This window comes from Sinocyclocheilus grahami, unplaced genomic scaffold (genome assembly GCF_001515645.1).
Source record: "Sinocyclocheilus grahami isolate Dianchi unplaced genomic scaffold, SAMN03320097.WGS_v1.1 scaffold344.1, whole genome shotgun sequence".
NCBI lineage: Eukaryota > Metazoa > Chordata > Actinopteri > Cypriniformes > Cyprinidae > Sinocyclocheilus > Sinocyclocheilus grahami.
In genome coordinates, this window is record NW_015505523.1 from 1,853,060 (window position 1) to 1,868,206 (window position 15,147).

At 38.4% G+C, this 15,147-nt stretch overlaps 1 protein-coding gene across 3 annotated transcripts in view; it reads right to left on the bottom strand.

Annotated features, from left to right (window-relative positions):
- The window catches only part of LOC107548189 (rho GTPase-activating protein 32-like), a 122,707-nt gene that overhangs the window by 62,277 nt on the left and 45,283 nt on the right, over positions 1-15,147 (bottom strand). For all 3 annotated transcript variants that reach the window (XM_016228790.1, XM_016228789.1, XM_016228788.1), the window contains exons 2-5: positions 12,761-12,874; positions 4,968-5,076; positions 824-915; positions 608-692 (exon numbers count right to left, since the gene is read on the bottom strand). In XM_016228790.1, coding sequence (XP_016084276.1) covers positions 608-692; positions 824-915; positions 4,968-5,076; positions 12,761-12,849 — 375 coding nt within the window. In that variant the 5' untranslated portion in view covers positions 12,850-12,874. The remainder of the gene's footprint in view (positions 1-607; positions 693-823; positions 916-4,967; positions 5,077-12,760; positions 12,875-15,147) is intronic.

Below are 15,147 nucleotides of genomic sequence, written 5' to 3' on the forward strand. Positions count from 1 at the left end.
TATATCTCACAGTTTATATATATATATATATATATATATATATATATATATATATATATATCTCATGTATTTATTCATATAATTTCCTACATTTAGAGAGCATGTCACCTAAAGTGCAAACTCTAAAACTGGTGTTTCTCAGTGAGAGACACAATACTGGACAAAGGTGAAGAGATTGAAACTGATACCGCAGATTCACACTCTCTTGACATCACACTGAGATTTTTTGTCACGCTTTTGTGACAAAAATTTTGATTATGATACAGTGATGCGTCACGATTGAATCGTGACATATGTATTGTGAAGTAGTTGGCAAATAGTCATCTGCAAGAGTGCTACTGCTGCTGTAGTGATATTAAATCACGCTGATCCTCACTTTTCAATCCCCTGGAGCCTTGCATTAGAGACGCGCTGCTGTCCCTCTCCCAGCTGTGGCACTTTGGGGTTATCTGCACACCCCTAACATTTCATTGCACAAACACGCATGCACATCAGAATTTAATATCCCATGTGCCTTATTTTCAACACTGTCCTTTTCAAGTTCGGTCACTGAGATCCATTCTGTAGTTGAAGCAAGTTCACTGTTATTACGGGCTTAGGATCTTACCTGTATTGTCCCAAAGTCAACGTTTTCATAGTGGAAGTGGGCACATTCGGCTAACTTTGGAAAATGGCCCTTGGTGAAAGAGAGCCTGAAAAGATCACAGGGCACCGAGTTCAATATTCAGCTATTATAAACATGAGGGCTAGTCAGTGAGTGATGGACAAACAGCATTCTGCATAAGCCTTAGTGACTTTGGCTGTGTGAATGTTTGACTCTTACTTTTTGACGTTCTTCACCTTCATGCTGGCGGTGCTGCTGCAAGAGCGCATGAGAGGCTCAGAGCACAGCTCTGGAATTTCTGCACTCCGTGCCTGAAAGAGAGATACACATGCTTCTTTTAAAATGCATGATTGAGACATGACAGTTTATGTCCCTGGACACAATCCAACAGCCCATCCATGCCAAATGGCATAGTTATGGCCTGTTCATACCAGGGCCAATGTGACAAACAAAACAACACAAAGGTACTGTATAAAAGATGTACAAGGTATTTGTTTTACCTTACAATATATAGCGAAAATATATAGAGACAAACAGGACTTAAAAACAAATCCTACTGAGAATACATTTAGAAATGTCACAATTATAAGAAATAAATTTGCAATTGTGAGGTACAAACTCATTGTGTGCAGGGAAGTGTAATATGTATCGTCTACAATAGAGAATGAGGATTTACGTCACAATGTTTTAAGGCGCCGCCATATTAGCAGGATACGCTTTCCGTTGCCATGGTTACTTCGACAGTGAGACCGAAAGAAATAGCAACAGAGAGAGAGAGCAGATTAAATTAATAAATTTCTGCGATACGGCGCAGTTTTATGGGAAGAAATGGAGAAGGAGAAAGCGAAAGGAAAGGGGTTATATCGAGAGAAACTAAATAACACCGCTAAATAGCGTTATTTAGAGAAACTGCTTGGCATTAATAATATCGACCCGTACGACCTGCAAGTTACAGAATGGACAAAAACCCCAGAAACACTACCACCTCTCACATACCCTGACATCGTCAATTACCTGGTTTATGGCATCAGTGCCTACACAATGCAAGAGTTCAGAAGCTTTAAGTCAGTAACACGACCCTCCTCCTCCTGTTGGTGCGAGCGAGCGGTCAGTTACGTGTTTACTGTGTAGGATGGTCGAACTTAAGGAGCTTTTCCTGGAACTCATGCGATCGGCAACCGGACATTTTTTGTCTTATTGCAAGCAAATCGTCTCTGTTCTGGACTTGCACAAACTGCGCTGCAATGCAATCGTTTTCCAAAATGTCATTTATGTGAAAATATGCAGTCTGTAAACGCCTGTTAACACAGACCAGAGACGCTGAAGTAAAAATACTGTAGCAGGCAGATCACTCACTGTTCATGATGCACAAACTATTGGAAGAAAATCCTCAATATTGATTTGTGGGTTTATATGAATGTGTTTCTGAGGGGAACTGACTGTCTTCAGAAAAGTTTACGTGGTATTTTCTTTTAATCTAGTCTCTGTGTAGTTCATATGAAAGCAGTGTTTCAGCGCAGTGCTGCTTTGTTTACAGCGGTAACCAAGGAAACGCTGTATCTGGTGTTCCAGAAGCGCCTCCTGCTGTCAGAGAGTGAATCTGCATCTCATTCAGAGCTTCTGCTGTTTGCTTCGTTCAGGCATGTAGTATAATTTCACAAAGCTAGTCAGAACATTGTTTTTGCTTCAAATTGGGTTATTAATAAATCAAATTATGTATATGAAATTATATAACTAAATGATATGAAATGATAGAATTAAATAACTGTAATTACAGATTTAGGTTAAAAAAGATGTCAGTCTTTATTTTTCTTCTTTTTAGGAAACAAATCAAAGAAAAAATAATTCTACTGTTCCTAATATTCTGTATGTTGCTCAAAAACAAAATATATTGTGTTCAGCAGGAAAAAGTTTTACCTTTTTTTTTTACCCAGTCATTTAAAAATAACACATTTTAGAGCTGTAATGACAATACCGTGATATTTTTGCTTAAGGTTATTATACAATCAAAATCTCATACTGGCCCATGCCTAGTCTACAATATCATAATTGTTGTTTCTAAACATGCTTTGAAAGCCCATGCAGCAAAAATGTATCTAATTATCATTATCGCTAAAATACTGACATATAATTTTTGGTCAATAATATTATTGAAACTGAATCACAATAAAAAAAAAAGAAAAATAGAAAAAAAACTATGTATTCATAGATAATACATAATGTTCTGTTTGAAATATTTTGTGAATAATGATGTGTAAAATTTTGCCACTGAAAAAATACTGTTCAACCACTTTTTTTTTTTTCAGACTTTGTGAATAGCCTTTTACAATACCATAAATAACACATATTACATTCAAATGATAGACTTTTCTGTGCAAATAAGAGCTAAAGATACCAAACCAAAAACCATCCCATACACAAAACCATTTTTAAAGTTAATAGCACAGTATAACAAGAATATCATTTAACATCAGTGACTACCTGTACGCACCATAAAACAGATTTGCTGAGTAATGGAAGAAGAGAGAAAGCTACAACTGGGTCAAAGACAGGTTAAACGAATATGCCAAAAAGCTGAGAGCCCCTGAACTGCGGTTTCACAAAGGCTAAGCCTGTGCCCTGCCTCTAAATCATTTGACAGTTGGTATGCTTTATAAAACTCTGTTGCCAGTCTCTTCAATGCCTAGCCAAACGAGAGACGCACAGTCATCTGGCAAGGCCAAACAAAACATGCCAGTGATTCGAAACGTCCAGGAAATATGAATAATGGTTTGAAAGTGTGGCTCTTAGCTGCCAGACATGGGCTTATTAAAAGTCTCTTGACCATGCAGCCTTCAAATGAGCGTGCGGCCGAACAGACTAGTTTATGCTGGTGTAAAACATGGTGTGAAACGTCGACTGGGTCCGATCCAAATCTGGTTCCGTTTCGTTATTCACAACAGACAGTCTGTTGATCATCACATTCTCACTTCACTATAAGTGACAGTGAATCTAGGTCATGACAGTGAAGAGACGACAGCCACTGGAGCTCGATTACCTTGACTGTACAATTAACGAGTTCAATTAATACCCTGGTACACAATAGTATAAAACCGAGCCAAAGAGCATTAAATTAATTTGTCATACGAGTGAGCCGATACATGGTGATTCCCTTGATATGTCCTCGCTAATCTGTTTGTGCTCAAAACAACATCAGCCAACAGTCAGGTTGCCATGGAGACAATTTTTTTTTTCCATCAGCACCACTGAATGCATGTATGTCAGTGCTGGTGAAATAATCATGAATTGAAACTAATTCAGTATTGAACAAAGGCTGGGAAAATATTGTTACAGATGCTGTAGATTTTCAGAGCAGCTTAATACGGTCACAGCCCTCTGGAACACTCAATTCTGACAGGTCAATCAGAGGAATTTTGCAATCAAATAGGTCACCGCTCATTATTGCGAAATAATGTAAAGTCAGATGATGTGTCAGCTTGCTTCATGCTGGGGTGTATTTTGCAGTAATGAATAACTGAGTACATTATATCTTACATATTTGATAGCAAAATGCCATGGCTGAACTCTGAATCAAGTACCATTATGTGGTATAATAATATGACTACCCAGCAAATGAGTATCTGGGAATGAAATTCTGACTAAATGCTATAATCTTACTGGTACACAGTGTTTAAAAGTTTGGGGGTCAGCAAATTATTATTTTTTAATTAATATTTATTTAGCATTTAATTGTATTAATGCATCAAATTGATTGCTTCATAAGTGAATAGTGTTCTTCAAAGTGGAAAGTGTCAGTTTCCACAAAATTATTAACCAACACAACTGTTTGCAACATTAATATTGTGAAATGTTTCTTGAGCATCAAATCCAATTCAAAAAAAAAAATCCAACCCCAAGCTTTTGAAAGGTAGTGTATATTCGGCTTCTTTTTTCTGCATAATATTTATGATTTATTGCTTTAACTGGAGACACCCGAGCTTCCAGCCCTCCATTATAGGTTTAATATTTACCATAAATATAAATCTTAAGTCCCTCAAGGTCATTGTTACTAGTCACTGAATGAATCGTATCCTTTGCAGGATACTGACCAGATCTACATTATCCCTCTGACAAGAGCATGTTCCCACATACAGGTAATAATGGCTGACAGTCTACAGCAGCAATATGGGTCTTACGTAAAAGAATCAAGCACCCACACACAAAAAAAAGAAAAGAGAATTATCCTTCAGAAATGACAGTTGTGATATTGTGATATCGGACAAGCATGCAGTCGATCTTTAATTTTCACAGCTTGAGGGTGTGCTATTTGCTCTCTTTACTACTGGCTTTGTAAACATAGCGTGTGGGAGGGTTGGCTCCTCACCATTGCACTGATGGTTTCCTCCCAGTCAGGTCGCTCTCGGGGGTGGATGCTCCTGGCAAGCTCTGGCACGATATCGTCTTCTTCCGGGTGCCGTCCAGGCCTCAGGCCCCTGAGGGGAGAGGGGAGGGAGAGAAAAGAGGCAGAGTCAGTCTGATAGCCTGTGAAATAAACGGATATAGCCTGCTTTGCGGCTGCCTTTGAGAATTACGACAGCGTAGCTGAGTGGAATATCAGAGAGTCAGTGTGACAGCAAAAATGACAAGTCTTCAATGTAAGGCAGTGAATTAGAACATCCCATCCTTCACAGAGGTGTTAATGGCAGCATCATTTCAATTAGGCAAGATGTCGAAACTAATCACAGTGACATGAAAGAGAAAAATTATTATCCAACATGCACAGCAGGGAATCAAAATGAGATCCCTACAACAGCATGTAGGGATATCTGCCAATTTATGGGGGGAATCTGCAGTTTTCTTTGGAAAAGCCTGCCGTCTAGAAAAGTTGATCATAATCACATGGTCTTTAATGGGTGATATAAAAGAAAGTGAAGATATGTCCTTCCAACCCTGCTGAATGAGAGGGTGGGAGAGACAAAGTGGCAATCTGGCACGTCTCACATGGGCAAAATGACAAACCACCACTGATCAGAGATGAAAAGTGCAGCGCGGTCTGTGGTACCGTTACACTTTCCAAAGTGGGGGATGTTCTGACAGAACAGAAAACTGTTTCCATAAAAAGGCATGGAACAAATGACATAAAAGTTATACTGTATGGATAAAACCAATCTGGATGACCTGGAAAATGGCTTTGAATATTTATTTATCTGCTTTAAGCAGAGACTCTCACATTGGAGTGAAATACGTGACCCTGCATCTTACAACACACACATCCAGCAAATGTCACTAACTGTGAGAACGTGCCTGTATTTTTACTTTAAATATATGTTGCCATTTTGCAATAAAAAAAAAGAACTTGACATCACCACACAAATCTGAGCTAAATTAATGACACGGTTTGCATCCTTGTAAGACTTTAATTATGCTGCTGATTTATGGAGCACAGTAAAAATGGTTCTTGCCATAAGGAATGTGCAGGGAAGGCACTATTAAGATGATATGATGAGGAGAGCTATTTAAAATTATTCTTGTTCATCTGAAATTTATTCAACTTCTGACAAAATGATCTTGAAGATGGCAAGAAATGAACAAAGAAGAACAGTCCTAGTACAAGGACATTAGAATACCATTCAAAAAAAGTCTTGTTTTCAAAGAAAATTATATCTAAACATCCTTAAGACAAGATCAACTCACTTGAGAAGCAAAACTGACAAGACTTATATTGTACAAACAGAATATATATTAAATTAAGTTAAATTTTTTATGCCATTGGTAAATAGTTTTTTTCTTAAGTACAAACCAAACTAAATTCTGGCAGTTTATAGTTTAAAACAAAAAAAATGGCCTGTGGGGTAAGAAAAATAAACTTAATTCAAAACTTATCCTCTGAAAGCAAGTCTTAATACTGTACAATTTTACTGTGCAAATTGATCCAGCTTGAAGGCTGGTTAGACACAGGATTGTTACTGAAAGTAATTTTGTGCAGTGTATGCTTCAAAACAGGTCTCTGTAGCACACGTGCATCTCCTCCCCCTCTTGCTGTCAGTTTCAGGCTCACATGAACACAGATCCAACATTTCAAAGCGGAATAGAAGAGGCTGGGTTATCCATACGTTGTCGACCTCAAACTGTCATCTGCTCCATGCAGTTCTGACACAGCAGAGTTTGCATCCGTAATTACCAAGATGGAGGATGTCCAGAAAGCAACAGCATGCTGCATTATGACACTGTGCCAGGACTCTTCGCTGATCCAGGTGCAACCAACTGCAGTGCTTAATCAATAACACGATTAATCACATTTACTTGAACTACAACACGCAGCAGCCACGGGCCTGTGTGTATTTTGGTTAGTGAATCATTCATGGAACAAGAGCGCTCAATGAGGCATGGTGTGATGGAGCGGGAGATTCCATCACGTACATGTGAAGATAAGCAAGGTTTTCTGGGGTGAGGGTAGCAAGATATGCTATAATGTTAATGGCAGGCCCACACGGAATCTGCACACGCAGAACTTTGCAGTAAACTCTGAAGATTTCCGCAGAATTGGACCGCCATTCAGAAATTACTACAAATCTACCACCCCCTGCATGCTTAATATTTTTGCTAATCTGATTATGCTTTTAACTGCAGATATGAGCATTGTACTGTCAGATACTGGCAATTTTACACATTACACCAGTTTCAGACAAAAAAATTACTAAATAAAATAAATGACTAGAAAGCCACTGGCTCCTAAAATGAACAATTAGAAGCCAAATAACTAATTACAGATATGCTCGATAAAGACGGTTGTTCAAAACCAATTAATTTCAATTAGTAATAATAGCTACCTATTGGATCTCACATGCAAATAATTTGTTTAATTTTTATTTATTTATTTTTTTAAAGAATTCAATTTTTTAACAGCATTAGTATGAACAAAATAAGTCTGTGAACTCAGTAATGGTTCTGAACCATTCACTAATTGAGTCTGATTCAAACAACTGACTTATATGCAAGGTTTCAATTAATCTTTTTCCTCACTAAAAAGAACCAGTTCCCAAGAAAAATAAATAAATAAAATTAATGATGATATCTGAGAAAACTGCTGACTTAATTTGTTGAGCATTTTTATTTTTGTCACATTTATGACTGATTTAGTCACAGTTTGGAGACCTTCCATGATTAAGTTTTCCCGTCTACATTTTAATTACATATCAAATCCCCAGATTTTCCCTCAAAATCAGCATAAAAAAGACAGGGGGTATAGACAAGATCCGATCCAACTCTTAATCACATTATTTTCCTGTGTAGCTGATTATTGTATTTCCAACGATTATGAAAATACAATAATCGCGATAAAACAATTATTGCGCCCCCAGTCCGCCCCCTTTTCCAGCGCTGCGCTTTCGTTCCTCCATAAAAGCCCAATTTCACGTGCAAATCAGTAAAATCATGTAACGTGACTTTTGCAAAATGGGACATGCTTGATTTATATAAGTATATTTATTCATGTTTTTAAAAGCGTGAAAGAGAACTTGCGCTGCACCTCAGAAAGATATATGTGCTCACAGACGGAACACAACACAGACACATAAAGTCATCTTTTAGCTCAAGGTGCGCACCTAAACGGTCAAATACACACAAAAATGTGTCAAAATCGGGCGCTTAGTGATTACTCATGTATACCTTCGTCGGTCATGTAATAAATGAACGTAAAGTGTTGAGAATGAAAATACGCATGAAACGGTAAATTGGATCCGTGCGGCTCTTAAAGTGACAGCGGGCTATTTTCCTGCTGTGACTGTGTGCTTAATATTAATCAAACAACAAAAGACAAATTCAAAAATCACACACTGCTCTTGAGTGAAGGACTTTTGTAGCTTTAATAAGAAACAAAAAAAAGTTTAATTCTTACAGTGAAGACTGTGCTGTTTTATTTTACATTTGATTATTCATTTCTGTAGTAGGCTGTAAACTGCTTGAGACTTGCATAAAAAAAACATTAAAGCACAGTTTGTTTCATTTGTATCTTTTTATTCTATTGTATTTGTCCTTTGCTTTTTTTATTACTGACAGTTTAATTATTTTCAATCATTTTTAGGACTTTTTTTGTTTTTGTTTGTTTGTTTGTTTGTTTGAAATTCCGCTGGTCTCTACAATGTAGATGTCATAGCAACCTTATTTACAGGAAATATATTTTTGATATGTATCACTATCTTTAAATAAATCACTCATATAAAGTTTTGGTCATATGGCCCCCTCATAATCGTGTTAAATAATCGTGATTACAATATTGGCCAAAATAATCGTGATTATGATTTTTGTCATAATCGAGCAGCCCTGGTATCTCCACTCATTTATTAATGAAAGTTGTGAAAAACACCTATTAAAAATCTTAAAATGTACCTTTCTGGCCTAGTGGATCTTAAGGACATAATACAATCGGAGTATGGATGGTTGCGTTTCAGCCACTGCAGGACAACAGAGATAATTGGGATGTTTCTTGGGTCGAGATGGAGTGGTTGCCATTGTGTTATGTCACAATACCCTCATCACACACAATGGAAGTCATTAACTCCTGGAGGCCAGTGCAGGTCATGCTGGGCTTTCATAAATCACGAAAGCACCTCTATTCTGAGTCAGCATTTCATTAACACACAGATTATATGTGGGAAAAAAATGGTATATCAGAGCTGCTCCTATTCTAAAGATCCTGTCTAAGCGAGCTCCAGAGACTTGTTGAATGTTGAAGCAAGTCTCACACTGTCTGCTGCACAGATTCCCCTAAGGCAACTGCCCCTAAAACAAATTACTGTAAAACATTTTCATTAGGTAGCTTGTTCTACCCTTGAGAGAAGCCATCAGGAAGATCACTCTAAAAAAAATTGAAGTTATTTCAATCACACACACGTTTGGGCATTTTCGAGTGGGAATGATCAAAACAACAGCTAGCCTTGGAGAGCTGGTCTAAACGAGTGCTCACAGAAGACACCGGACCTAAAGCTCGCTGTCCCCTGCAGGGCACTTTCTATCTGCAAACTCCAGTGGCAGAGTGTCAGAGAAGTATTGCCAGTCAAAGCAGCCCACACAGAGTAACACTTTCCTACTAAACTCAGCAAAGATGAAATGTTTTTCATCACGAGAGGCTGCCGGGCACTGAAATCAACAGCACAGACCATAATGCTTCTGTGACTCTGAAGAGGGATTTTGGAGAAATGAAATGATGGTCTATTGGAGGATTGGTGCATGGCAAGTAGATGAAGCATTCACGTTTGCTTTCACATCTGGTTTTCAATCAATCTGTGGGTTCACCACGCACAGACTAAGAGATTGTATTTAAAGGAATAGTTCCTCCTGAAATACTTTGATTTACACCATTTATGCCCATATGACTTTTTCCATTTGGCATACAATTATAATTAAGTATTTTTTATAATTATAAAAATTATAATAAGTAAATCATTTTCATATGCTCACACAAAGCTATCGTATAACCATTTTATTTCATAGTTTTTGGTGATTTTGCTCTATGGAAAAGAGCTAAACATTGTCAACTATACTTCTGTTTTCTATTAATCACAGCATAAAGGCTTGTGATGACATGAGACTAGTTAATAATGACTGAATGTTAATTTTTGAGTGAACTACTTAACGCTTCACACACAGTCCTCGGTTTCAAGCAGGGCCAAGTCCTGCAGGAATGCTTCGTCACTGTGAGGACGACCAAATTGTCAACTGACAGGAAAATGCTGATAGAAATACACTCTGTAAGCGTGCAATATTTCAGGAAGCAGAGAGCTCTCTGCTGTTTGCGCCGTCTTACCCAATCACTGACACAAGAAGATTCTGGTCTAACGTGGATGTATAAAAATTTATCTGTGTGGTTTGTCTAATAGAGTACTCAATAAATTAATCAATCACTTCTTTTGCACCACTATGAATCTACAGTACCACAGCAAACAAAATTATATTTTATCAGAGTTGTGAATCTGAAGTCTGAATTGAATGTAATGGAAACACATACAAACAGGCACAGAACAATGGAATCATACAGAGGGACAATAAATTGACAATTTGTAAGGCAATTTGAGATTGCATTGTCTTCACTGGCTGCAAGCAAAGCGAACATGCAGCACTACCACTGCAGTTCGACTGGTGAACATCCTAATGCTGTTAATTTAAAGGGATAGTTCACCCAAAAATGAAAATTCTGTCATCATTTACTCACCCTCATGTCGTTCCAAACCTGTGTTGAACACAAAAGAAGATATTTTGAAGATTGCTGGTAATCAAACAGTTGGTGGTTACCATTGACTTCAATAGTAGAAAAAAATACTATGGAAGTCAATGGTAACCACCAACTGTTTGATTACCAGCAATCTTCAAAATATCTTCTTTTGTGTTCAACACAGGTTTGGAACGACATGAGGGTGAGTAAATTATGACAGAATTTTCATTTTTGAGTGAACTATCCCTTTAATGACCCACGGGCTTAAATGAGTCTGACAAACTACTCACTAATTAATTTGCAGTTACAAAACATAAATCTCAAAAGTATTTTGATGGAGAAAAAAACTCAGATTTTATTGATCATATGTTAGTATGAGTATATTTCCACATAGCATTTGCACTATGAAAATAAATATACTTCAAAAGTCCCATTTAACCTGCAATCACTTCAGCAGTCGGGTGTTGAGCTGGGAGAATACGAGCTGGAAACAGTGACCTAACGTTTAAGGATCTAGACTGCTAACACAAAGGTAGTGGTTTAAAAATCCAAGTAGCCTGAGATCATAAACCCGTTTTATCACTTTAGTGCCCTTGAGTGAGGCACTACACCCCCAAGTTGCTCTGAGCAAACTGGCCCTGCAATCAGCACACAGTAAGCCGCTTTGGATAATAACCGTCTTGTAAATGGCAAGTAAATGGCCACGCGACCAACTGATCTACCTTACAGGTCTCGCACTGAAACCTAGACGCCGTCAATTAGAGCAGTAACGAAGTTTAGTCTTCAAAAATGAACTATTACGTATTCTGTTCTGCACTTAATAAACAGCAAACTACTTGCCTAGCTGGAGGCTATTCAATGTCAGAGTCCTACTCTAGAGGCCGCTTATTTAAGATATGCATGCAGTGCAGTGGCAGGACAGAATAGTGAAGGATTGCAGAGCTCCAGGCCATCGCAGAATTAGGGACTGTGGAAGAAAAGCCTCAGCACAGCTAAAGCATTCCCCTAGTGACTATGAATCATAAGCATGGGTGTGTATGAAAATGACGACCACATTTGGAAAGCTTTCCACAACAGCTGAGAGAGCACGCTGCCTCCCCTTGTCCCTTTCCTCGCCTTCCTTCACTGATGTTGAGCTAATATCTAATATATGATAAACTGTGGCTGCCATGGCAACCCTCGGCATACCAGATTTGGACTGTGTTCAAGTGAAGCCAAGGGCTAAAATGGCTGGACAATAATCCTCAAAACGCAGGACAATTGCACCAGAGCCAGAAACCGTCGGTGGGAAGGTGACAGTTGAGGGATTTAGGGCAGAATTTCAGAGTGGACGCCAAAGCATGCAGGCTCTCGTGAGCGCTGCTAATCATGTGACTTGTACTCCGAGCTCAGCCTTGAGAGTGGGTGGGTGGGAGTGTACTGGCACTGTAATGCATTTTATTGGCTGCCACTGCTTTACTACTCAGCATCGTGGATTTTCATACAGGCTGTACACTCAGCACCATGTCATCTGACCGTAAAATTTGGGGTTTGAGGATGGCAGGAATATATTTGAGAAGAATGACATTATTCCTAAGTGATCAATGATCTGAAGTTGCGTATTTACTCATGCTAGCAGCTTGGTGATGTTGGATATATGAATGCATCTCTCTAAGAACCTTTAGCCTATATTGTTTCGGCCGCATCTGCCTGTACCTCCTAACGCTTGCACTTCTGACATTTCTTCTCGAGCCCCTAGAGAGGAATAAGATGTACGTGCCCAAGCCTTCGCTGCGCACACACTCTGCAGTGAAATAACCTCTACACTTATCAATGAAACAGCAGGGAAGCAGAGGGCATGATTAGGCAGGGACACACACACTCACACAGGAGCAAGAACGCGACATGTAGAAACAAACAGGTACCTTAAATGAGTAAAATATCCCGGGTGACTTAGGGGTCTGATGAGAAAGGACGGTGAGTCTTACCTGTCAGAGATGTCATGACTTCCTGTGGCTCCAAGCAGTCCGAGAGCTGCACTTCCCACCACTGCCGCAGCCCCACTGCCAGCCTCCATGATACTGAATCACTGCAGGAGCAGCCTGCCACAGACAGAGAGAGAGAGAGAGAGAGAGAGAGAGAGAGAGAATGAGAGCGAGGGAGAGAGAATTAAAAAAAAAAAAGATGTAGAGTCAGTACAGAGTTTGAAATGAGAGACGAAACAAGATGGACAGGGTGAAAATGAGAGTAAAACAAGCAGAGGAGAGAAAATGACAAAGATTGTGTCTCTCTAGAGGATTGTGGAAACCTGGGCAAAACTCTAATCTTCATACTCTATTGAGCACTTTTAGGATGATGCTTAGACTTTAGGAAAATGCTATTTATCTGCTTTCAAATGGTGACATTGCATTCATGTACCTTGATCTGTTAATACAATTTTTAAAAATCCAAGCAGATTAACTAGGTTGTTATTTGGTAAGTATCACATCAGCTGATACCTGCACCTGTATGCCGATTAACAGTGACAATTCTCCCTTGTGCTAGATTAAAGATTATTGTTTAGCCTTGCCAAAGGACAACATATATTTTCAAATATCTTAAAATGGTTTCAGAAAAAATATACATTTATACATTTATATATTTATTATTTATTTATATTTTTATTCATTTATTTTATATTGAAAAAAATTTCATAAAACAAGTTGTATAAATAATACTAAAATAACATGGTACGAGCCCAACGACACAACAAATTGCTGAAGTCCATGGAAGCATATGGACAAAATTTAAACGTGATTCAATATTCCAGACCAGTCGGTATTTGCCTTTCCTAGTAGCCTCTATACCCATAAGTGATCACTCTCTTTGTAATTAGAGCACTGATAAAGTTTTCAGCACACAGCATCCAGAACTTGACAGTTTGGACTTATTTGAATTATTTACCAATTAAAGGGGTCATATGATGCGATTTCAAGTTTTTCTTTCTCTTTGGAGTGTTACAAGCTGATCATGAATAGATAAGATCCCTAAAGTTGCAAAGGCTAAAGTCTCAAACCCAAAGAGATATTCTTTATAAAAGTTAAGACTCGTCCACACCCTCCTAAAACGCCTCGTTTAAACACGCCCCCACATCTCTACGTCACTGTGTGGACAGATTTGCATAACTCCGGCCAAATGTTCATGCAAAGAAAGGCGGCGTAACTTTGATTCTCGCTGTAGTATTGTTGTTGCTGCCGCCGCCATGTTGTAGAAATGCTGTTTCTCGTTGTGAAATCGAAAATACTTTGTTTGGCCTTCCAAAAGAGGACACAACTAGAAATCAGTGGTTAAGTTGTATTTACAACACTGTTCCAGAACAGTTCAACCCAAATATTCGTGTGTGTGTGCAACGCATTTTACGGAGGACTTTTTCCTGAACCTGGTAGAGTAGCCTACAATGCCGGCTGTTCTGACTCACAGCCTGTAAGTATGTTTTCATATTTAAAGAATTTGCCACTGACGATTCAGACGCGAGTTTTGAGCAGTGTAGAGTAGCACTTGTTGTTTGTCGTTTCTCCGATCACAAATGCAGACATGGTTTTATGTTTATGCGGCGCGATGCAATGCAATGTGTAAAAAGACAGTACAAGTCATCATAATCAGTAATTAAGTCCCCACTGGATGCAACAAATGTCTCATTTATAATGGGTTTTATTGGTTTTGCTCGTCATACCGGGACACGGCATCACAGTATGGTAAGTAGGCTTGCCGCTATAGACTGTGCTGACGGTGATACTGTTGTTAAGCCGCAACACCAGTTACATCACTTGCCCACTGCGGCACCGACCCCCACTTCGTTTTGATTTATTTTATAGTAATAAAAATCATTTAGTTCACTAAAAGAACAGACACTACAATTAAAAACTGAACGCGGCTGCTAAATGCAGCGTGCCGAACGACAGTCGCATCACAGATCAGATTTCATTTATCCAGTGAGGAGAGTGAGTCGAGCTGACTGACTAGAAGAGTGAGGTGAGACAGACAAGATTTAGTTTCGAAACGACATGCAAAAGCGGCTGTTTGTCAGTATTTTGGATTTTGAAAATCCTGTTGACTTTTGCCGTTTATCTAAGGTGATTTTGGAAGTTTTTTTTAAACATCCGTTTCTTATTTAATTGGTTCCACAGTGTTTGCTGATTTTTACTTTAAACGGTGTCATTTATTTATTTTATTTGACCATAAGGTGTATGTCGTGCCTCCAAGCTTTCTTATTCGTTTTGCTAATAAACTTTCTACGTTTCTTATTTATTTGGTTATATATTATACGTTTACTTAGCCTATTTCCAGTTTTGTATACCTATTTAAACTTTATGCAAGTTATTTGTTATTTTATATT